General features: G+C 35.9%; 1 protein-coding gene across 2 annotated transcripts in view; it reads right to left on the reverse strand.

Moving 5' to 3' along the window:
* The window catches only part of LOC306844804 (BMP/retinoic acid-inducible neural-specific protein 3-like), a 36,774-nt gene extending 12,725 nt beyond the window's left edge, over positions 1-24,049 (reverse strand). The window contains exons 1-7 of one of the 2 annotated variants that reach the window (XM_079377178.1): positions 23,536-24,049; positions 22,725-22,996; positions 13,712-13,899; positions 10,567-10,751; positions 3,686-3,791; positions 2,751-2,987; positions 803-1,025 (exon numbers count right to left, since the gene is read on the reverse strand). In XM_079377178.1, the coding sequence (XP_079233304.1) occupies positions 803-1,025; positions 2,751-2,987; positions 3,686-3,791; positions 10,567-10,751; positions 13,712-13,899; positions 22,725-22,954 (1,169 nt within the window). In that variant the 5' untranslated portion in view covers positions 22,955-22,996; positions 23,536-24,049. Of the gene's footprint in view, positions 1-802; positions 1,026-2,750; positions 2,988-3,685; positions 3,792-10,566; positions 10,752-13,711; positions 13,900-22,724; positions 23,000-23,535 lie in introns of both variants that reach the window. The other variant, XM_079377177.1, reaches the window with a different exon arrangement.
* Positions 24,050-24,287: the final 238 nt, after the last annotated feature.

Genomic DNA, 24,287 nt, shown 5'->3' on the forward strand with positions numbered 1-24,287 from the left:
AGTTTAAATAAGGTTTAATACATTTTTAAATGTATTGTAATGTATCCTTTTTATATTAGAAAGTGTCCTGTTTAATTAGATTTTTTTCTGAGCAAAATTTTTCCCCGGATTTACAGAAGATAAAAAAAATCTTGTTGGGCATATTTACAATAAGAATCATTATATTACATTAAAAGACTCTATTTAAAGAGCGCAGTCACCAAAAACAAATTAATTTCAGGATTAAGTTTTTACTAATTTAAAATATAATACAATTTAATATGATCACTTTTTCTTTTATTTAATAATATATAAAGGTAAAATATAAAGTAGAGGTCAGGATAAGTACGTTGTTTCATTTTTACATAAATCTGTTATGCTGAATGATGATGGAATATTATTTCACCCAAATGTTGATATTTTATTTTCACAAGTCATTTGAAACATTAAAGTAGACACTTTACTTGCATTTAAAATGTATTCTATGTATTTAAAATAACTTTTTTTTTAAATTTAATTAAATGCAGACACCAAAATGTGACATCTCGTAAGCAAACATTATTATTAATAAACTACAGAATAAAATGATTCTTAAACCAGCTTAAATAATGCTGTAAAACCTGTTGTTAATTGTTGATTTATGATACCTGATGTTAAAAAAAATGTAATCTTGCTGTAAAATGTTACCCCAAAAAAGTCTGTTCAACCCTGAATCCTTCAGGAAGCAATGACAAACTATTTTTCACCTCTCATCACTTTACAATCAATTATAAATTCGGACATTTCCATTTATAACCCATTAGGAACATGGCTCATCTCTTACCTCTGTCTGGGCACAGATATTTTGGGCTGAGTCCGACACCTTTTGCTAAGTTTGAAGAGTTTGCCGACAATCCGCTGTGCTTTGCTGAGCAGCTGTTGAGTGCTAGTCTCCAGCAGTTGAAAGCGTTGTTGAACGCCAGGGTCCATCTTCCAAAAGTACTGCACAGCAGATGTGTTCAGAGCATAGAACGTTGGTAATCTCCTCACAAAATTTTGGAAGTCCTCTAGAAAGGCAGACAAGTGTTGAGAATAAATTACTGGAATGACTTTGCCTCATGTCGGGGAAAAAGAAATCAGTCATGTTTGATAAAAATGAGTCAACAGTGAAACTGGGGGTGGAAGGGGAGCAGGTGGAACGTTATTTTCATTCCTTTGATGAAAATTGAAAATTGTCCTGTGTGATTGAACACTGATAGGCGAGGACAGCTGGGTATTTTCAATGAATTGCTAAGAAATGCTAAGCCTTTTCTAAGAAGGACAGGCTGATTTTGAAGGAGCACATGCGGTTTGACTTCAACAACAACAAAAACATTAAGTTATGACAGTATAGCAAGTCGTTAAAGCAAAGCAGAATCATCTCGGCCACACAAATGTCTTCCAGCGGAGGGAACTTCATTTTCATTCATGGCGAGAAAAATCGATAGCTGTGTTATGGTGGCAAACGCCCCAATCAATGCTACCTAACATCTAACAAGAAATGATCTCAGTGCCTATAATTAACAACACAGATCCTCATCATAGCCTGACAATTCCAGTCTGTGCAGAATTGGATTTTTCATGCAATCAAACATTAGGTAATTGAAAATATTACAAGTTCCATTTTTAGCTATCCATTGATCGGTACAAGTCGCTAAGTTTTGTTTTGATGCGGAAATTCATTACAAAACAAAAACTCTGTGATGCCCCGACCGAATAGAGAAGCGGACTGCTAGATGATCTCGCTCCAGCAGATGATTGTTGTTTATTTATTTGGTTTACAGTCATTAGGCAGTGGTTTTTCACTCCCTGCTGTTGCTGCAGGAGGTAGAGCTCCAACATGGCTGTGATGCACACAAAAACCTGCTCTGTGTTGGCTCATTGCCTAGCTTAGGGACAAGTAAGCCTGCCAAGTCCAAAACGCTGCTTTACCACAATGACAATGACACTAGATCCTAGGAAGCACTTCCCACTATTTCCTTGTCAGCCATCAAATGTAACAAGGTGACAACAATCACTGTGTAATGTCACACCACTACGTGTCAGGGATACTCACAGATCTAAGCGGCATGACAGAATTAACTTGATGCTGGCATGCCTTGGGCTTTACGCCTAATTAGCAAAAAAAAAAAAAAAAAAATCCTAAACATAAAACCTCATGCAAGACAATTATACTGTTTTTCACCCCTAAATGATTCTCATTCGCCTTTCCCCATATGATTGTATCCATAAAAGGAACATTTTTAGTTGCTCTTCTCCATGCAATTATTCTACATGGGAACTAAAAGAATCATAAAAGTGGTCCATATGACTCTGTTTTATTAAGTTAGACAAAAACATACAAAAGACTGACATTTAAGTCATTATTCAACGAGTTAGTGAGAACTGCCAAGAACCATATCAGTCATGAATCAAAAAATCATTCACACTGGTTTTTTAACCAATTCATTCCAAGTTCTGAGTCAAATAAATGACATGTTCACAAACTGCTACTTCTCCCATGAGCATGACAGAACACACATTTATGGCATGCTTGTGTCCTTTTAGAAGATTGGAAGATTTAGTCTCTCTAGTATTTCCAATTACATTGGACAGAGTAAAAACAGTACACACAATTCTTAAAACAATTCTCTTTTGTGTTTTACTGAAGCAATTAAGTAAATGAAGAACTTTTCAATTTATTTTAATTATTCACCATGTTCCTTGAAAAGTTACTATTAAATTTAAAAAAATGTAATATTGCAGAATCTTACCAGACTCTTCAAACTCTTGGTTGGCTTGCATCCATGATTCTCTGATGAGTTTCAGACTGTCCTGCATAGCCTTCAGGTCTTCACTGGGACAGTTGCACTGGAGATAATCAACACTGCATTTGCACCAACAGTCATTATCCCGGCACACAAACTCGCCCTCGGAGTGGCAGCCAATATAACTGAGAGCTGCCTCCACAAATCTGCTCCTTAGGTATTCTGGCAGAATTGCCTGAAGCCCTAGAAGAAGACAAATTGATTATATAAAAATACATAATATGCATTAAAAATTAAACCAGTATACCCTACCTTGTAAAAGTTTGGGATCAGTTTTTTTTTTTTTTTTTGAACATTAAATTGATCATCAAATAACACAAAAAAATATCAGTTTTCTCAAAAATATTAAGCAGAACAACTGTTCTCAACATTGACAAGAAATTTTAACGAGAGCTAAATCAGCATATTAGAATGATTTCTGAAGGATGTGACATTGAAGACTGGAGTAATGGCTGCTGAAAATTCAGCATTGCCATCACAAGATTCAGTTACAGTATAATAAAATACAAAACAGTTATTTTTAATTGTAATTATATTTCATAATATTACTGTTTTACTGTATATTTGACCAAATAGTCCAGCCTTGGTATACATAAGAGACTTATTTAAAAAAACATTTAAAAATCTTACTAACCTTAAAACTATTGAATTGTGTAATAAAATACTAGTTAAATTTAAGTGTTATAAGTATCTTTCAAAATATAAGCTACATTTCTTTGAAACCTGTACAACCTAAGTGTGCTTTTACAACAAAAGATGGTTGTGGAATTTTTCTGTGAACATGCTACTGCCTCTTTCAATATCAGCATAGAAGAATGAAATTAAATGAGTGATAATATCATTGGAAAGTCTGGGATATAGTTAAATAATACATGCGCTACCTTGTAAATGAATCTTGTTTTCAGGACTCTGAACCAAAACGGAACTGACAGAATCGAGGTTGTCATAGTTACTGCATCCAAGAGGGCCTGTCCTTGTTTCGGTCACCTTAAGGGAAGACAAGAGAAAGCACATGACAATACTCTGTGCAAAACAAAGACAGAAATGACACTGAGGCCATTAAATATGCAGAGCAGGCAGATGACTGTCCTGTGAAATCAAAGTAACATAGATTTATCCAGTGCTTCTACAAGCTCAAAAAAGGCATATTGTTTTAGACAAACTACACAGAATGTTGTAAAGGAGCTCAAACGTCTGTCCAGAACACTATAATGACTGCACCGTTACACCAAGGACATGAATGTTACTGAGAAAGCTATGGTATTATTTGGACCAAATTCACTAATGTAGTGAAGGGCAATATTTCACAGTGAACGTAATGCACTTTCAGTGTACGTAAATAGTGAAGGTTAATGGACTTGTGGCTGAATGCGACTTGAATTTTACAATCAATTTGGTACATTTCAACATACATATTTCAAATCCAACATAGCTGCCGTTGCAGAACTACAGTATGTTTTATATTGAAAGGCACAGTGTATACTGAAAAGAAATGCAACTGTTAGAAGAAATGGTTGTAAGCCAAATTAATTAATGTTCCAGAGCAGACAAACAGGTATGTTGAATATCAATATTACTGACATCTCACTGACAAAACTATCGTCACGGTATCTTTGTTCCCATCTAAGATTTGTGTTAAAATGGTGCGCCATTGCAGCTCAATCATTCCTGACAAAAGCTTCAGTTTTTTCCCTGACAAAAGTCACTATATATCAAGGCTCGGCTGACACATGGGAAGAAAATTCACTGCCTGTGGGCAAATATATCTCCCTACCTGTCACTTACAAATTGTTCTCTGTTCTACATTGTCTTTTTTAATATTTCCCCCTGTGAGTGAATGAAAGTCTTAATATTTCCCCTGGTGAGTGAATGAAAGTCTTAATATTTCCCCCGGTGAGTGAATGAAAGCCTCCATGTCGTGTTTGTAGATTAATGGTGACCCGAGATCTCCGTCAGGCGAAACTAACTTTTCTTCTTCTGTGTTGGAAGAAAAATCGCCTTTGTTCGACATCTACTCGAGGGTCACTGGATAAACGGTGAAGCGGATAAAATGAGACAAAGTAAACACTATAGTGAACCCTCCAAGCAGAACGCAGTTGTTGTCATGCAAGTGAACCACTGAAAATGACTGAGGACCTGGAAAAGCCAAGGAAGCATTTCTAATGTGATACACAAGCAGCAAATCCCCATTATCGAGAGCTGCTTTATTTAATTTCCATTCAGTGTGTTGAAATCACTTTCAAGCCAGTGAGAGTGGTGAAAGCCAAATCAGGAGCAAAAGCACAAGTTCAGCAAGCCTACCGCTGGCATTTCCATTCCTCTTATTGACGCGTCCACGCAATTAATTAAAATCCAAGGAGCCTCTACAGGGATCAGCAGATTAATTTCTAACAAAGACAGATGTCCGACTTAAAGGGAAAATTGACCAATTGCAAGCATAAAGATGGGTTTTTCTATGCATAGCAATGAGCCGGCCCGCAACAAGGGCCCGATGGAGCGGAGCATGTGCAGAACTTGGGCTTTCTATAATGAAACAGAGAAAAATGGAGAACTGTTGCTGCAACTAGTGCATCTGAATTGGAAATTCTGAATTTACCTGAGTGTGCACTATGTGCCATCCATTATAGATGCTGAGTACAAACCATGTGGACTGAAAATTGTGTATTTTTTTCAAATTATCTGCAGTGTTTTATTTGTGCTGACTACATCAGAACTTCCAGCAGCAGGCTTTAATGAGATCAGTAACTGGCATATGGGTCGCTTTCAGTGTGGCGACTGAAGGGATGTATTCAAGGAAATGGGTCAGTTGTGACTTGTAACATTCACTCACAATCACTCTGAAGTTCATAAGACTGTTCCCTCTGTTTTTATTAAAGAAGACCTGGCTCCCACGATCCTATACATAGTTACCGTGCCACTCTTTTGTCTCTTACTGCCAAGCTAAGAGACTAAAACCCTGCACTGTAAATAGAATCGATAATAATCACAGCACATATGCCCCACTTTTAGGAAAAAAAATTTGCATACCCTGGTGTGTAAATAAAGACAATAAAAACATGACAATAAGACGGTAAAAATCTTTTAAAAGTGACTAAAATGATTAGCTAAATAAATATTAGCCATCCATTTCTCAAACAGTAAATAAGGAAAAACAGACAATTCTGTAATTCCCACCTGTGATTAATCCAATAAAGACTGCGAAAAATATCACTGAGTGGGCCAGCGTAGCCACATATTTGAATAATAATGGATTTTAAGATGCCGATCCCAGCTTTTTTGATACGCTAGAAATGTCATTAATGTTTCATAAGCACTGGTGCTTATTATACAAATGCTTTGCAAAGTTACGGCTAGAATGGGGTCTGTATTTAATCAGAGAGAATTAGGCAATAGGAGTTTTCCTATTTGCATCAGGCATGTTTTCACACTGCATTGAAACAATCTTTGAGATATTCGAGCAGCTGTTTTCATAAAAAGGCTTTTTCCAGTGGGTTAGCGCACCCTTAGTTTCAGTTGGCGCAATGGGGGAAGCTTATCATTGGAGGAAAGTGTGCATTAGAATGGAATTATACCCTTCTTTACAGAAAATAGGACTTTATTGAAAGCAGCAGGGAATCCTCGGCGAGGCTAGTAGTGGTTAATGCTCTCAGCTTCAGCTTGTGAAATCTTAGAATGAAACACAAAGGCATGCTCTCTACAAGAGAGCTTCATCTGCGTAAATTAGCTGGAAATTCTTTTTGATTTTTCAAGCGTTCTTTCCTTGCAGCCGCATTCGGAAGTTCTCGCTCTGGTTTATGGCAGTTAAGAGGGAGAGACTGGGGGAGGTTTAGAGGTGCTGGCAGAGTTTTCATGCCTCCCAGCTTGTGCTTGGGATGGTTGACTGATGACCCAGGCAAATGTCAAAGCACTACCAGTGGCAAAATGCCCAACTCTTTCTCCGAATCATAATCTTTCATAAAGTTTTCTACAGTTCATATACTCTGCCACTGAGTTGGTGAGAGAATTCATATCATGCAAAATGTATTCCATTCCTTAACAGAGAAAAATGTGGTATGAGTACGCATTGCATAGAAGAATGTGGAATAAAAAATGTAAAAAAGAAAAATGATTGTATTATTGAGTAGTGTTAAAAATAATGTGTAGTATTATTTAAAGAGAGAGTTCACCCAAAAATAAAAATTCTGTCATCACATACTCACCATTATGTTGTTCCAAACCTGCATGACTGACTTTCTTCTGTGGAACATAAAACGTATATATATATATATATTTTTTTTTAACCAAACAGTTTAGGTTCTTATTGACATGTCCTTTGGACAAAAACACAAAGAAAGTTAATGGGAACCAAAACTGTATGGTTGGCAATTTTTTTTTTTAAATAACCTATTTTGTTTTTGGCGGAAAAAGTCAGGTTTGGAATGACATGAAGATGAGTAAAAGATGACAGAATTTTTTATTTCTGGACGGACTATACCTCTAAACGAGACCTGTTATGCCCCTTTTTACAATATGGAATATACTGTAAGTCTCAGGTGCCAGACCCAGATTGTGTCTATGAAGTTTTAGCTCATAATACCCCACAGATCATTTGTTATTTCATTTTGAGAATGCATATTTTGAGTGGAAGTAGAAACATGCTGTTTTCTGAGTGCACACATCCGAAGTACATGCACAGAAAGCGTCTGTCACACAGTGTCTTATTGTGCTTAAACTGTTAAATACATACAGGTTTGCGTTAAAAACACAAATGAGCTACCAAAACAATCGGTTATGTCTGTGAAGGTAAACAGCTGGGAAAGAAATTGCATGTTTATATTAGATCTGTGTGGCATCAGCGTAATATACAGTAAATAAATCAATAAATCCACTGCTCTCATTTCTTCTGAGGATGGGACTCTAAACAGTATTCTGTGCTCGTCATTGAAGCCAAAGACAGAACAGTTAGCATGCTTTGCGCCAACGTTCGCCATGGCATTAGAACTTGCGAAAAAATGGCGGCACCGTGGGTGGAAACTTGCAGATTAAGGGGCGGTAATATTATATTAAGATCCCCTTTCTACATCACAGGGGGAGCGAAATGGAGTAATTTATTTCTAATAAGAATGAAAAACAAGTCACAGAATTTAGATCAGAATATAAAACTGATGCAGATAAGTGGTATATAAAAGAAGTGTGTGTCTGAGAGTGTGTCTTTGCAGGCGACTGCCTGGAGGAACTGTCTCTGTGACATCTGTAACACGGGGGTATGATTAATCAATATCGGGTTGTTCAAATGAATTGATTAATCAGAAAATTGATATTTTTACTGATCCCCATTCATTAGAAAATCAAAGTTCTAATGAGTCCTTGACCATTGCCTAGTGTTCATCCAAGCCTATAAATTCTGGCCACTTAGCATGATGGCTCGCAAGTATATCACCAGAAGGCACGTCGGGTGACATCTTGCAGTCGGACATTAAAATGCACAGACCTGAATACTCCAACGATCATATCTAAACATGCTCTGATTGTTATAAACCTCAACCAACACTCCTCTCTCCTGTAAATCAAAACGAAATGCTGTGATGGATGTCAACTGGCACTCACCGCATTTTCTGTCCACTGTCGTCTCTGACTGTGGAGGTTAAATATTCATTTATTATTGGCGGTGCAGAAAATCCTCCTCATAAGTCTCTTATTCATTAGAGACTGACACCTCGCTTATATTCAAAATGGCTGACGAATGGGCCGGGCTCTCAAAGAAATTATTGAAATGGAACAGATAATTTGTCACACTGATGCATAATTCCACCAGCACCTTCATATTTATTTATTTATTTGCTATATTCCCTCTATACCCTCCCCCAATAAAACAGCTCTTCCATTTGAGCAAACCACTCTCGCTCAAACGTTGTATGTTTGCCACAGAAAGGATCGCCAGTTTGGTGTAGAGAGCCTTTGTATTCACATCCGTCTTCATCCATGTGAGGTAAAAATCCATGGGTTGAATTAAAGACTGCTGATCCTGAGAATATTTCACATCAATCACCTGAAATGCCAGGCAAATAAAGGCATCTAAAAGGACCTCCATCTGCTCACTTCCATCAAAATAGCTTATAAGCTCTTAAGCTAAGACACTTGCTGTCAGAAGGCAATGTGTCTTGCTCCCGGTAAATACAAATCAACTCAATCAAGTAGGGTTGGGAACAGAGTTGCATTCTTTTAAATACCGGAACCGACTAATGCTGTCTGTTCTTGCACCGATGCTGATTTAATACGATACTAACAGTGTTTACTGCACTACTAACAGCACTATCACAACACAGCTAGTCCAGTTATAGAAGGGCTTCTTCTCATAAATGATGATAAATACAGCACAACCAGTGCAGTCCAATTCTTGAATGAATGACTCTTATGAACCTTCCTTTTTAGTAAATCAAACACAAACACAGCTTACCACTAACAGTGAAACCTAAATAAATGTAGTTACTAAGTGGTTGTTTATATGACAACATGTAGTTGTCAGCAGTATTTTATAAATAATAATGAATATCTAACCACATTTTTTAGTATAATTTTTCTTTATTATATAACCAATTACTGAATTTCATTCTTGATGCCAGCACTAAAAAGAAAGAAATCCCACCACTAAATTTATCGAAATCATCTCAGTATTTCGTTATTGACTTACACTACCATTCAAAAGTTTGGGGTCAGTACGTTTGTAAAAATGTATATATTATTTTAAAAAGGACACAATTCTTTAATTTTTTATTATTTTCTGTTATATTCATCAAAGAAAAAACAAAATATTAAGCAGCTAAAATGTTTTCAATAACTATAAGAACAAATGTTTCTTGAGCACCAAATCAGCACATTAGAATTATTTCATGGATCATGTGACACTTAAGACTGGAGTAATGGCAGCTTTGCCATTATATCACAGGAATAATCTATATTTTAAAATATATAAAAAAAGACAGTCATTTTAAATTGTAATATTTCACAATATTACTGTTTTTTTTTTTTTTACTGATCAACTAAATGCAGCCTTGGTTGAGAATTGGACAAAAACATGCACACAAAATGTTTTACAAATACTCTTGAACAGTAGTGTAATCACCCCCCCCCCCCCCCCATATCACTTTTTTAAAAATATTAAAATAATATTTAATGGAGTCATTAAGGAACTGGAATCATTATTTACAATTCCCATCCTTATAATGAGGTCAACAAAGATTAGTACATAGTACATATGACATATGAGTTTTTCAAACCCCCATTCTAACTCTAACTTTCAAACATGTATTTAGGAGTGCATAGAATGTACTGTGCAGAAGGCATTTAACTTATTTAGTGCAGAGTATGTGGGCTGCTGTTTCAAACACAATCACTGACCTGACACATATTGCTTGCTACGGGTAACTTGTTTTGGATTAACTGATATATGATGTGTCAAAGAGGTTAAACCTGAATATGTGTTTAAAAAAACTGTGCCTTTCGAACGCAATTTAACTTAATCGAATGCTCCTCTGTGTGTACACACATTATTTTGTTCAAACCTGTGATTTATTAATACCTCATAATTTCTACGACCAAGAACAAAAATGAAGGAAAAAAAACTGTGCTTCTCTAACATTTAACCCACTTCTTTCGATCTCCGAATGATACATCTGCAAAACAATAGAAACAGCCGAGCTCAAGTCAAACTCCTTTCCAAAAATAAGCACTCAAACGGGGGGTCAGGTCCCCAGGTCTGTGCGCATCTAGGCCACAGGGTTACCTTGATGGCAGTGGAGGCAATCTGGAGGTGGTGCAGTTTGCGCAGAGTGCTCTCTCGGTCTATGAAGTAGGAGGCAGCCAGCTGGTGCAGGGCCTCCAGAGTCAAAGCCGTGCCATTTGAGTCAGTCAGGTCTGCCGTCCGGCTTAGCCTCCTCTTGTCCACAAATATAGTCAACGCCTCCTCACCTGCAACAGGGCAAAGAAACATAAAAGAGTGAGGAACGCTGGGGGAAATGGCTTTATACAGTCAAAAAATATTTATGTTAGGAAGAGCAAAGCAAGGGAATTGACTATACAGTGAATGTCTATGAAGGGAATAGGAAATGGACAATTTATCAAATAAAATATAACACTTATAGATAATGAGAAAGTAAACTGTCATTAAAATCATGTTAACACTATACATAATGCAGATGCATAGTTCATGAATATGAGTGTACATGAAAATGTATAAATTAAAGATAAAATTTCATGTTAATGTTTTTAACGAAATCGTATTAATGCAGCTGTCAAACGATTAAAGTATTTAATCGCAAATAACATTGTAATTATTGAGTCCAGCAGGTTGTGTGGATGATGCACGTAGAAGAAAAAAATAAAATAAAATAAATAAATATGTATATATATATATATATATATACACTATATTGCCAAAAGTATTGGGTCACCCCCTTCATGAACATGTTTGACTACTTTAGTAATCTCCATGAGTACAAATCTTAATGTTAAAGCATATAATGATATTCTAGGGAATTGTGTGCTTCTAATTTTATAGCAACAGTTTGGACAGGACCCTTTTCTATTCTAACATGACAGTGCCTCTGTGTATAAGGCAAGGTTCAAAAATAAATGATTGATTAAGTCAGTGTGGAAGAACTTGGCTGGTCTGCAGAAAGCCAAGTCCTAATCTTATGTATATCAGTTATATATATCAGTTATCAGTATAATCTTATGTAAGCTTATTTTGTTTACTAGGATGAGAGTTGCTGAAATCGCGTTTGGTCTCGTACTGTATCGTGTATCTTGTCAGTGTGTGCACTTGCTTGGCCATTTGTAGTTGATAAACAGGAAAGTGGGTCCAGCTGAATTGAAATGATCATTTGTTAGATTGGTATAATAAAGGTTATTATACCGCGGCAGCGGTCGCGGCAGTCGTCGTGTGAAGCCCTCTTAGTGTGAAGACCAAAGAGTGTAAAGACCATCGACTCTACCGTGCGACTCCACCGGGCAGGGACACCGGCAAGGGATAGTAGTAGCTTTTTATTTAATTTTTTCATTGATATGTTTATTATTGAAATGTTGTTGTTATATGCATGTGTTAATTTTATTTAATTTCTTTATTTTCTTAAATATGTGGGTAGATAGTATTTATAGAGTTGTAACTTTTTAGTTTTAGTTACTTTTTCTTATTTGTAAGTCGCTTTGGACAAAAGCGTCTGCTAAATGACAAAAGTAAAAAAGTAAAGAGTGTAAAGACCATCGACTCTACCGTGCGACTCCACCGGGCAGGGACACCGGCAAGGGATAGTAGTAGCTTTTTATTTAATTTTTTCATTGATATGTTTATTATTGAAATGTTGTTGTTATATGCATGTGTTAATTTTATTTAATTTCTTTATTTTCTTAAATATGTGGGTAGATAGTATTTATAGAGTTGTAACTTTTTAGTTTTAGTTACTTTTTCTTATTTGTAAGTCGCTTTGGACAAAAGCGTCTGCTAAATGACAAAAGTAAAAAAGTAAAGAGTGTAAAGACCATCGACTCTACCGTGCGACTCCACCGGGCAGGGACACCGGCAAGGGATAGTAGTAGCTTTTTATTTAATTTTTTCATTGATATGTTTATTATTGAAATGTTGTTGTTATATGCATGTGTTAATTTTATTTAATTTCTTTATTTTCTTAAATATGTGGGTAGATAGTATTTATAGAGTTGTAACTTTTTAGTTTTAGTTACTTTTTCTTATTTGTAAGTCGCTTTGGACAAAAGCGTCTGCTAAATGACAAAAGTAAAAAAGTAAAGAGTGTAAAGACCATCGACTCTACCGTGCGACTCCACCGGGCAGGGACACCGGCAAGGGATAGTAGTAGCTTTTTATTTAATTTTTTCATTGATATGTTTATTATTGAAATGTTGTTGTTATATGCATGTGTTAATTTTATTTAATTTCTTTATTTTCTTAAATATGTGGGTAGATAGTATTTATAGAGTTGTAACTTTTTAGTTTTAGTTACTTTTTCTTATTTGTAAGTCGCTTTGGACAAAAGCGTCTGCTAAATGACAAAAGTAAAAGTAAGTAAAAGTAATCCCAGTTGAACACCTCTGGTGTGACTTTAAATGCAGACCTTGAGTCAAAAACTCGTCACCAAACACCAATGACTTGTACATATGGGTACTGTCATTTTAGACACGTCCAGAACTGTTTCAACAGAGATTGAAATACAATTTTTAAATACATGAACTATGTTTTCATCTGTTGGAAGTTTTGGAAGTGCATTTGTCTATTCTAAAGAAGGGGGTGTCACAATACTTTTGCCCATATAGTGTATGTACAAGTCATTGGTGTTTGGTGACGAGTTTTTGGCATTTAAAGTCACACCAGAGGTGTTCAACTGGGATTAGGACCAGTCAAGTTGTTCCACACTGACTGAATCAATTATTTCTTTTTGAACCGTGCCTTATACACAGAGGCACTGTCATGTTAGAATAGAAAAGGGTTTTGTCCAAACTGCTATACAATTAGAAGCACGCAATTCCCTTGAATATCATTATATGCTTAAACATTAAGATTTGTACTCATGAAAATGACTAAAGTAGTCAAACCTGTAGTCAAACCTGTTCATTAGAAGGGGGTGACCCAATACTTTTGGCAATATAGTGTATATTTATATAAAGACACCAGAAAGTATTGTAGATTTATGCGACAGATGTATATGTAATTAATGTTTGTGCAAATGACCATGTGTTACAACTGTGGCATTTTTTTAAACTTGTTTTTTAATTCACAGATATCAAAAACAGATGTCAGAGCTCTAGACCTTTGTGTGTTCACATTTGCAGATATCGGGTTGTCTAAAATGTTTGGCAGATAAAAATGTCTGCCAAAATGCATAAATGTAAATGAACAGTCAGCATTGTTCAAGTACCTCCGAGTGTAGCTGAAAGCAGGAAGTGTGTGCCATATTTCCTGATGATGTTCTCGGTAATGGCACCGAGGGTGGGTCTGCGGCCCAACTGTCTGATGGTCTGCATGAACTCTGGATCGAGGGGTAGAGCCACGCCATTGTCCTCTCTCTCCAGAGCCAGGCTGTTCACCTTCCAGCGCCCAAACTCTCTGCAAGGTCACGCAAAAACACACACACATACACCCTATTTGGAAATGTCCTTCATTTGAGCCACAATAGACACAGGAGAGAGAAATCCTGAACATCATTTTTTCAACAGCTGGGAGAGTTTGTTTTAATATCTGGTTCAGTGTAAGCCACAGTACAGTTTAAGCTTTTTTGAAATTGCAGTCCTATATGTTCCCCGAACTAAAAAATAAAATATATATCTATATATATATGTTTAATAGAGGTCTGAGAAACCTTCACGCAGCTTGAGTACAACTCATATTCAGTTAAGACCTGCTGAGGAGAAAATGCGATGACTGCATGACCCCCGTGCCTGCAATTCAAATCATATTATGCATGCTCTTTATTTTTTTCGAACTTCAGCTTTAGGAATTGCTCTGGACTGCTTTAAAAGCTGTTGTCCTCTACATAATGGTGCAATTTGTTTTTTTTAGTTTTTTTTCCTGTGACTTTTGCACAGAAGAAGAGATGGGACTAATCTGTAACAATGGCAAGCTTCTTTCTTTCACGGATAAAAGGTAAGAGGAGTCTGTTCTGTGAGAACAGCTGGAATTTTGTTTGAGGAAATCAGCTGGCACTATCCCTTTTCTGTCTTTCATTTACAGCAAAAGCTGCTCAGCACAATACAGTGAGAATGTTTCTTATATAACTTTTAGTGCTGCAACTTTATTTAATACTTCAGAATATATAGTATACTTTAAAAGAATGATCATCACTATATTGAGCTACCAGTAAGATGCTTCCACTATGCTACTAATAATTTGGTATGGTAAAAGAAAATACTAGCTTAGAAATGCAGAACGCAAAACACAAATGATCAGTGCTGGCCTTCATATATTAGTTAGTATATTAAAGGGATAGTTCACCCAAAAATTAAAATTTTGTCAACGTTTACTCACCCTCAAATTGGACTATATATATATATGTATGTATATATATATATATATATATATATATATATATATATAGAAGATTTGGAAACCAAACAGTTGATGGTAGCCACTGACTTTCCCCCAATATTATGGAAGTCTGTGGCAATCTGTTTAGTTACCAACATTCTTCAAAATATCTTCTTTTAAAATTCTACCCTACCAATATTACAGAAGCTGGGGAAAGACACTTTAAGAACGATGTGCATTTAACGATTATTTTAATTTTAATATTTATACAGTATAATTTATCATTCAACATATTTTTAAGGGAAATATGAGACATTTACTTGTTTTATTATATTACATTAAAAGTTTCATTAATATAAAATATTAAATGGTTTTATTTAAATATAAAATGCATCTTATCAGTTTCATTGACTCAAACTGAAAATATGCAAATCTCTAAACTGAAAACTGATCTGACGAATAAATCTTAGACATGTTGTCACAAATGTCAAAATTCAGCAGAGCATACACTTGGGGTCATTTTGCTCATTATACCCTATATATTATATTACAGAATATGGCTTGCTAAGTGTTTATAATAACAGATGGCACTTATTGACAGTGGAAAATAAGAGCAGCAAAGACAATCAGATAGAGAAAGACAAATGGAAGGGAAGAGGGACAGAAAGAGATGAAATGAAGAGGGAAAGTATGATCGACACTGTGTCAGAACAAAAGTTCTTGATGGACAGTTATGGATGGAGCTGGAGGCTAATCCACCACTGAGCCCACGCTACAGCCTCACAGCAGGAGAAGGCATATTGAAGAACTACCTGCCAACCTTCCCCACAGAGACCCACGGCTACACGGAGTCAACGGTGTGAACATGCTCCAGAGGAAGCAGTCTGAAGCCAACGGGAGACCGAGAATGTCACAGTACAAGCAAATGAGACCTGCTTGTTATAATGTCGGAGGCAGTGCTATGTTTGAAACATCCGGAATGAGTTGGATTTTTGCTATATCATGCAACACGCTCTAAATGAGATTTGTGGATAGGCAAAAATGGTTTTGTGTGAAGTTAAATTGCATTCGATTATTAAACTAATTAGTTTCAAGTTGGCTAAAAAATGTATTTGATTATGAAAAAATTAAATTGGAACAATCAATCATGCTCCATTCCATATGTAATTTCAGTAATACAGGATTTTCCATCCATCTAGTTTGAACTATGATATTAATGTTTTTGCAAGTTCACAGACAGATGCTAGGTATCACGCCTCACCAACCTACGTTTACAGAAAGCAAGAAGTACAAAATGAGTAAAAAGCTGTTAACACAGAACACATTTTCACATTCAAAAACAGTTAACCTAGAAGTGCAATGGAATGGAACAAAAATCAAGGGGTCTCAAGACTAGTTTTTAAAAGTTGGATCATTTTTGATATGACAGAGGGCACTTCTCACCACAGTTTTGAATTTTTTATACAAGTGGAAAAAAAGGGGAAAGAGAGAATTCATAACTGCATGCAACAAAATGCATATGTATGCAAATAAATGCTGTTCAATTTTTATTCTGCAAAGACAGTAAAGACCTTTTATAATGTTAAGAGATTTATGTTTTTAATAAAGCCTGTTCTTTTGAACTTTCTATTTGTCAAAGAATCCTGAAAAAAGGTATCATGGTTTCCACAAAACTAGTAAGCAGCATAAGCGTTTGCAACCTTTATAGTAATTAAAAATGTTTCTTGTGCACAAAATCAGCATTTTAAAATGATTTCTGGAGGATCATCTGACAAAGACTGTCTTCTGAAAATTAAGCTTTAGCACAGGAATATATTACTTTTTAATAATATTTCACAATATTACTTTTATTGTTTTTTTGGTCAAATAAGTGCAGCCTTGGTAAGAAAAAAAAATCTTACAGCCCCCAAACTTTTGAACAGAAATATTTATTCAGTAAGCCTGCAGTGCATTACATAGATCACTTGTATCTGTGAAAGCCAATTCATCTGAATTTGCACTCTGCATTGAAAATATATGTGCATGTTCTTTTGCATTTTTAATAACGTTTGAGGCTGTTATTTCGCTACATTGACCTACAAATCGGTTAACGCACTCACAGCAAGGACGGGTGGCATTTGTATCTAAGACTATCTGTGTCAGGCTGCAACTCGAACAGTCCATAAATCTAGAAACTCTCATGTAATAAATGCTTGATGCACGGAAACATGTCAAAAGGTGTCAGTCACTGATTGAGAGCCTGTTAGTCTGTCAGCATTCATGGAGAAAGCCATGTACAGTAGATGCACAACACTGCAACAGTATACACACACATAAATACATTGCTTGTGGTTTATTGTGATATTTTTATCAGCTGTTTCAAACTTCATTCTGATGGCACCCATTCACTGCAGAGGATTCATTGGTGAGCAAGAGATGTGATTACGTGATTACATTTCTCCAAATCTGTTCTGACAAAGAAACAAACTCATCTACACCATGGATGACCAGGTGAGTAATGACCAAATTAGAAGTCCAATTACCACAGCTGTGTTCATTTGATCAAAATTATAGTAAAACAGCAATATTTCTAAAATTTAAAATACTTACATTTTAAACACATTGGTCCTGTGATGCTACAGCTGAATTTTTAGAAGTCATTACTCTAGGCTTCAATGTCATGTGATCCTTCAGAAACCTTTTTTTCAGGATTCTTTGATAAATAGAAAGTTCAAAAAACAGCATTTTTTAAAAATCTAAATCTTTTGTAACTTTCCTTTAAAAAATTTATATATCATAGTCGTCCATCATGAACAACATCTAAATGTTTTATCATCATGAAAACAAAGTGTTTTCGTGTTTTATGTTGAAAATGCTAACAAAACATTCAATGAAACCTTCTTGACAGCTCTAATTTCAAAAGTCATATAAAACTATCATAGTACTTGGTTTATTGCCAACTACCAGCTGTGTTTATATTGTGGTCTTAACTTGATTTTTATTTCAAGACTAACCTGAGGCAAATTGAGAGCTCAGGATACACCTCATTAGTTGTGTTTATCAAACACTTCTTCATGATAACATTAATCTGATGTAAACACGCTCATTAAGGCCTCACTCATTTCACGTCATAAGTCATTTAGGACTGAAGAAACTTTTTTGGACCTAAATTTAGAGCTAATTGGTCAACAAAGGACATTCGTTATTTATTCAAAGAGTATTTCTTCATATTGAGTCATCAAAGCCCCAGTCATCATCGCTCCTGTCAGTTGTGAGATATGATTTAACATACGCACCTCTGTGAGCTTCCATCATTCAATTCCCATAAGGGAAGCCCAACAGCTCATCTCTCTCAGTCGAGCTCTGGCCCTGATAAACTGAACTAGGAAAACAATCTACCACAGCAATGACCGAGCAGCCAGTAGGTGTTTTGTCCTTGATTGTGTTTCCAATGCAAGTGCAAGCATACTCAGGGGATATACATGTCTTCAAACATAAATAATGAGACGATTAGCTAGGGCCTGACGCTACTAGCCTGATATCTCTCTCTCCCTCTCCTTCTGTCGATCTCTCTCGTTCTTTCTCACACACACTCCCACCCACCTTCTCTTGTTCTCTTATATAGGGTGAACTAGGGTATTCTGGGATACTCAATCTCTGTTGTATACATTTCTGATCTATGATAGCTTCAGCATATTCAGTAACATAAGTACACTCTAAAAAATGCTGGGTTAAATACAACCCAGCACTGGGTAAAATATGGACAAACCCAGTGTTTTCAACCAACAGTTAGGTTAAATGTTTAACCCAGCCTTCTGGGTAGTAACCCAACCATTGGGTCAAAACAACCCAATCGGTGGGTTTGTCAATATTTTACCCAGCAGTGTACTTATTATTATTATTATATAAAAAGTATTTTAGCCTCTGGGTGTTTTTGGGAGGCTGAAGATGTTTTGACATGCCCTGATGTTTGTATTTATTTAAGCTACTATAAAATATTAATGACTACAGTCTGATTTCACTATATAAACTGTGCTTTAATAATATGTGACCAGCTTGAATGCACATTTGCATTTTTGCATGAATTATGTCCTGTAACTCACCTTATAATGCATTGTGGGATTTCATGAATACTTATAACTTAATACTATACACTTTTAGAAAGTATAATGCAGTAAGACACATGGAAAACAACCAATTTCAGATGTAAAAAGGAATATGCAAATATTGCAATGTATTTTAACTTTTCTCACAATTATTTATGAAAATATATAATGCATTAGAATGTACATTATAAATACCTAATGCATTCATATAAAGGCTTTAAATAAAATATTACCGCATATTCTAGTTGGGTTGTTGTACAATAACATCCTATTTGTTGGTACAAAGGTCAAAAATGCAAAGAACGCCCACGATTGCCATAATTCACCCAAGTTGCTAGCTGATTTGATTGCTTTTGGAACTACTTCCCTTGACGATGCAAAAATAAACAAAATAACTGACCATATTGTGTGTAAAATGTGAGTTATTCGAAATTAACTTCTTGTTCAAATAACCTTTTTAAAAAGCAATATTGTGCTGTTGGATTTAAATTAAATTCTCCTTGACTTGTATAACATATAACTGGTGCAGGAAAATAATATAATAAGGACAAAATAAATCCAACAGTCAAGAAGAGGTGTGTAATGCAACCATTTCATTCCATGAATGAAAAAAAAAAAAAACTTGTCAAATATGCCATACTGGAAGCCCTTCATGTGTTTAATTTGAAATTCCACACCGGTGAACATCACAGTCTTTTCTCCGGTTTGATTTCCAGGACAACACCGTTATATATTTATTTAATAAGAGCAGTTCAAAGAATTTGTACAGAACTTAGCTGTCAGTAATGTCCTGTACACAGCACACACACGACTGCATTAAGTTAAATATCCCTTTAAAATAGCACAAAGTAGAGCGACTAATTGAGCAATCAATGATCTGAGGCTTTTATGGAAAATAATCAGACATTATTGTCATTAGGCTAAACATTTTCCGTCTAAATCTATTTGAATGCTGAAGAGGCCGGAGGCTAATAGACCTCTAATGCTTCAGGCATTAATAACACTTATGACTTGTACATTTTCTAGGATGTATAATAATTCAATTATATTTATTCCTCTTAAAACCTTTCAGATGCTTTCTTAATTGGAAATCTTGATTTATTCAACATCATCCTTATTCCAAGCTGGATAAGCAGCGGTCTGGCTATGTGCTATGGTTATAAATGTTTTTAATTAAGCATTTTACAATTTTACTTTAAGATTAATTACATTAATCTTGAAAAATGTGAGCCCTACGTTTATAGATTTGACCAAATTCCTTAAATCCCTTAATAACTTTGTTTTATATATATATATATATATATATATATATATATATATATATATATATATATATAGACTTGTATACTGAAGTAATGACTTACTAATGAATAAAAAGGTAATAAAACTTTAGCATCATCAACACGACCACATAAAAGCAGACATTAAAGTCATACAGCTCAACTCTCCTTCTCTGCATACATAATTGAAGATATTTAAATATGTGACCATTTATCATCTGAAAACACTAGCAAATATTTTAAACACAACCACATTTTTCAAATATATGACTAAGATGTATTCCTATCTTCCTAATACTTTTAATTCCAGTAAAAAATCAAAAGTACACATGTCCTGTCTAATTCGGATGTAAAAACCATCACAGACTCTGTCGACTTTATACATCAAGTCCCATTCCAGAGTGCAGTAAAACTTCAGCAAGACAGTGTTTGCGTGGGAGAATTGCTGCTTATCCTCATTGTTGCTCACAGAGCTCTGGCTAAGCCGACAATTGCTGTCACCTTGTGCTTGTGGAGTTTCGCTATTAGCATCTCTGGGAGGAACAAGTGAGCACGTATCTGCTCCGGCAACCTTTTCCGCTGCCATCAGCTTGTCCGTCTCACCCACCCATTCTCCCGTGCAGAACCCTCCCATCACACACTTGTCAGGCAGCATATGTCTGGTGTTTTATGAGCTCCCTTTCATGCATCTGACAGGAAGGATAGACACTACTGACTCTTTACTGTACCCTTGGGCTCTGTTCAACCTTTGGCGGAAAGTAAATGGGGAGAATGAGAATATAACATCTGACACAAATTTACCTTAAATCTGTCACTGCACACCTACCTATGTTACCACAAGCAAGTTCCTAACAACAAGGTGTGTTTTCGAAAATACAAACAAACTGCAGATGCTGATGTACAATTTTGAGGCGAGAATTTTAGGGATTTATTATTCAGACCAACCAAGCAGGTGGGACAGCGGCTCAAGATTTATTTACAGTGATCGTGTAATGAACACAGATTTGAGTTTTGAATATAAAAGCAGCGCTAGACAGTAAAAACTAAATAAAAAATAAAAAGAGAGAGAGAGAGTTTTCAAAGTTATAAATAAAAATAATGGAGTACATGTAACAAAAAAAAATACTATTTCAGTCTTTCTGCTTCAAAATTTCACACTTGATTCAATGTCTTACCATTTCTTAGTAATTATTTGTGAACATTACTAGAAATTCGATGTGAAACGTGAAACTTTCTTCTACACTTTTCTCAGTGTGCAAACCAATACAACACTGAATTTCAAAGTAGTCTATAAAAAGACTAAAGAAGAGGTGACAGAATGCCTGACACATGCACACACGCATATAGGCTTATAAAACTGTTCCAATGTCACACATCATTATCTTTCCTCAAATGTCTCATACAAGACAAAGAAAGTTAAGAGGCCAGGAAGCAGAATTGATTCTCTCTCAACTCAGATCTATAGCAGATGCAAACCTGTCCCACTCTGTACTGCCAGTGTGAAAGCAAGGTACTTAAAAGTCATTCAGGCACAAGGGAAGTTGGTATAGGAGCCCTGTCTAGCATGCAAAGTAAAATCAGGAAGACATGTGCACGCCAACGCACACACATACATGCACACGCGAGCTGCTGGTTTCCACCAGCAGGGGGAGATCTGACATTGAGAAAGCACAACTGTACTTTTGTTGACTCCTATAGTCTGCCTCTACCAAAAAAAATAAAAAATAAAGCCAGTGGAGCATTCACAGATACACACGTATGTTGAAGAGAGAACGTCTGACTAACCCCAATGTTGCCATCTCCATCTGTGCCTGACGGCCACTGCCAAATGAGCGTGTCAGTCAGGTTCAGTTCAGCCAACACTTTTGCTGCTTTTTTCTCCTCCCCTTTTGGGCTGTTTATCACTTCATCTAATCCTCAGCTCTAACTCACCACAAGCTCCCGCAACACCTCACCTCACATCAGTTGCAACTAATAATCTGGTATTAAAAGTTTTGAATCACACTTTGAACTTGAAAACAGTTGTCTAGTTTCCTGACAAAAACCCTTAAAGTGACTGTTTATGAAACACATTGTTCACCCAGCATATCAGTAACATTATGGCATATTAATTTTTTTTTTTACATTTATCAGTAACATTTGAGCATATTTGAACAATTTTAATTACTACCTAATTACTACTTTCACACAGTCCATATCGTCCATAAATGTTTAGCGTATAACAAAATACCATATATTATATTATATTATATATATATATGTATATCGTTTATATTGCATAGCAAAAATAATACCCCAAAATTTCCATCAGTACACTCATGTGGCAATATGCATTTGGAAGTTCTCTTCTATTCTAATCTAAAGTTTACACACCAGTAAACAAAATAAGCCTGCCTCCATCAAGGTTTCTTGTTAACTTCGTTATATGGTAATATGTGTACAAATAAATGAAAAGCACCATGTAATTCTGGATATCATGAAAAATTCCAACACATTTTACACACCAGTGGCAATAAATAACAGAAGTAATTATCCAACTCACCTGTAAATTTTATATTTGGTTGTGAAGCCCTGCTGATAACGCTCCACAAATTCTGAAAATTCCTGTGAGTGATGAAAAGGCCCTTTATCTGAAAGGAGCCACCCAAATGGACCAGCGGCATCATGGGAGGCTGCCACAGGGGCTAGAACCCAGCAGTGAAGGCTTAGTACAACACACACCCATAGACTCATCAGATACGCCAGTCTAAAATCAGTACACTGGCAGCTCATGCTTCACCCTGCGACTCGACATTCTCTCCAAACTTTCCCCGCCTTCTGAAACAACAAAGACATTACAGTAAATTCAAGGGTGTTCTGACACCCTTTTTCTAACACAGCTGTAAAGACAGTTAAAGTCCAGGGTTTTCAATCTGGGGTTCCTAAAGACTGAGGTCTGTGGAGACAATATGGTATAATTATATACTTGATCACTTCAAATTCTTAACTATATTTTTTTAGCTTTCTGACTATTGTTAAGGACTGTAGTATTAATAATTATTGCTCTTAATGAAAGTTATTATAACGTGTTACCAAAAAAAACCTCTGATATAAAGTATAAAATAGACTTAAAATATTAAATTTATTTCCATATTATATTGTCATTTTTCAACAATTTTCGATACTGTGTTTCAGAAACATTCGTCTCATCAATACAGTAAAATTTTCACATGCATTTCTCTAACGCAAATAAAAGGAATATGCTTGCAATTAGCCTATAATTAAAGTAAATGTTATTTTAAATATGGTATTATATTTAAACTTACTATAATTGTAGTATAATTAAATCATATTTATTATAGATATAAGTTTACCTTCTCCAGGTGTCCGATGTTCCAAGCACTGAAGTCAACAACCTCTACAGTCTACAGTTAAACGCAAATGATTGTAAAAGCAAAGCATAGGGAGATTGTTGAGGGTGACCTTTAAAAATTTGGCTCAGTTCAACTTGTTTTAAACAGCATCGCGAAGCGAGAAGAGCCCTGGAAACCCAGCATCCAACTCTCTGCTTCCGCTATCGAGTATATTTCCAACGTCTTGTGCCGTATAATCCGGGTGAAGAGAAGAAAAAACTATCGCGAGGAGAAGCGGGCGCTCTGTCTTCACTCTTCTCTCTCCAGGTAGACAGGTCTCTTATGAATTGGAAGTTACGGTGAAGCAATCCCATAACCATTAACGTCTGACGCGATTAAAGTCTACTGTTTCCCCTCGGTCGACACATTAACTTAACCCGGTGTCAAAGAAGCACTAAATACATGTAGACTCCGGAGGTCCACTCTGTGCAACTGCGCGTATGTCGGATGCTCAAACCCGACGCTTCCAATACACACCATGAAAATATCCAATTTATTTCAGAGACAAGCCTCCTCCACTCCTCATTGGCTGCGAGCGGGCGAGAGGGGCGGGGTTTCGGTGCTGAGAGAATGCACTTTGTCAGGGTCTGAATGAGTTTGAACATTATGTGCTTGTTATGAAAATAATATTATATTTATTTATGAATGGGACCTTTATGATACAAAATAATAGCCTGCTCTAGCTGCAGGATCGACATTATATTCAGTCAAGT

The sequence above is a fragment of the Barbus barbus genome (genome assembly GCF_936440315.1).
Source record: "Barbus barbus genome assembly, chromosome: 25".
NCBI lineage: Eukaryota > Metazoa > Chordata > Actinopteri > Cypriniformes > Cyprinidae > Barbus > Barbus barbus.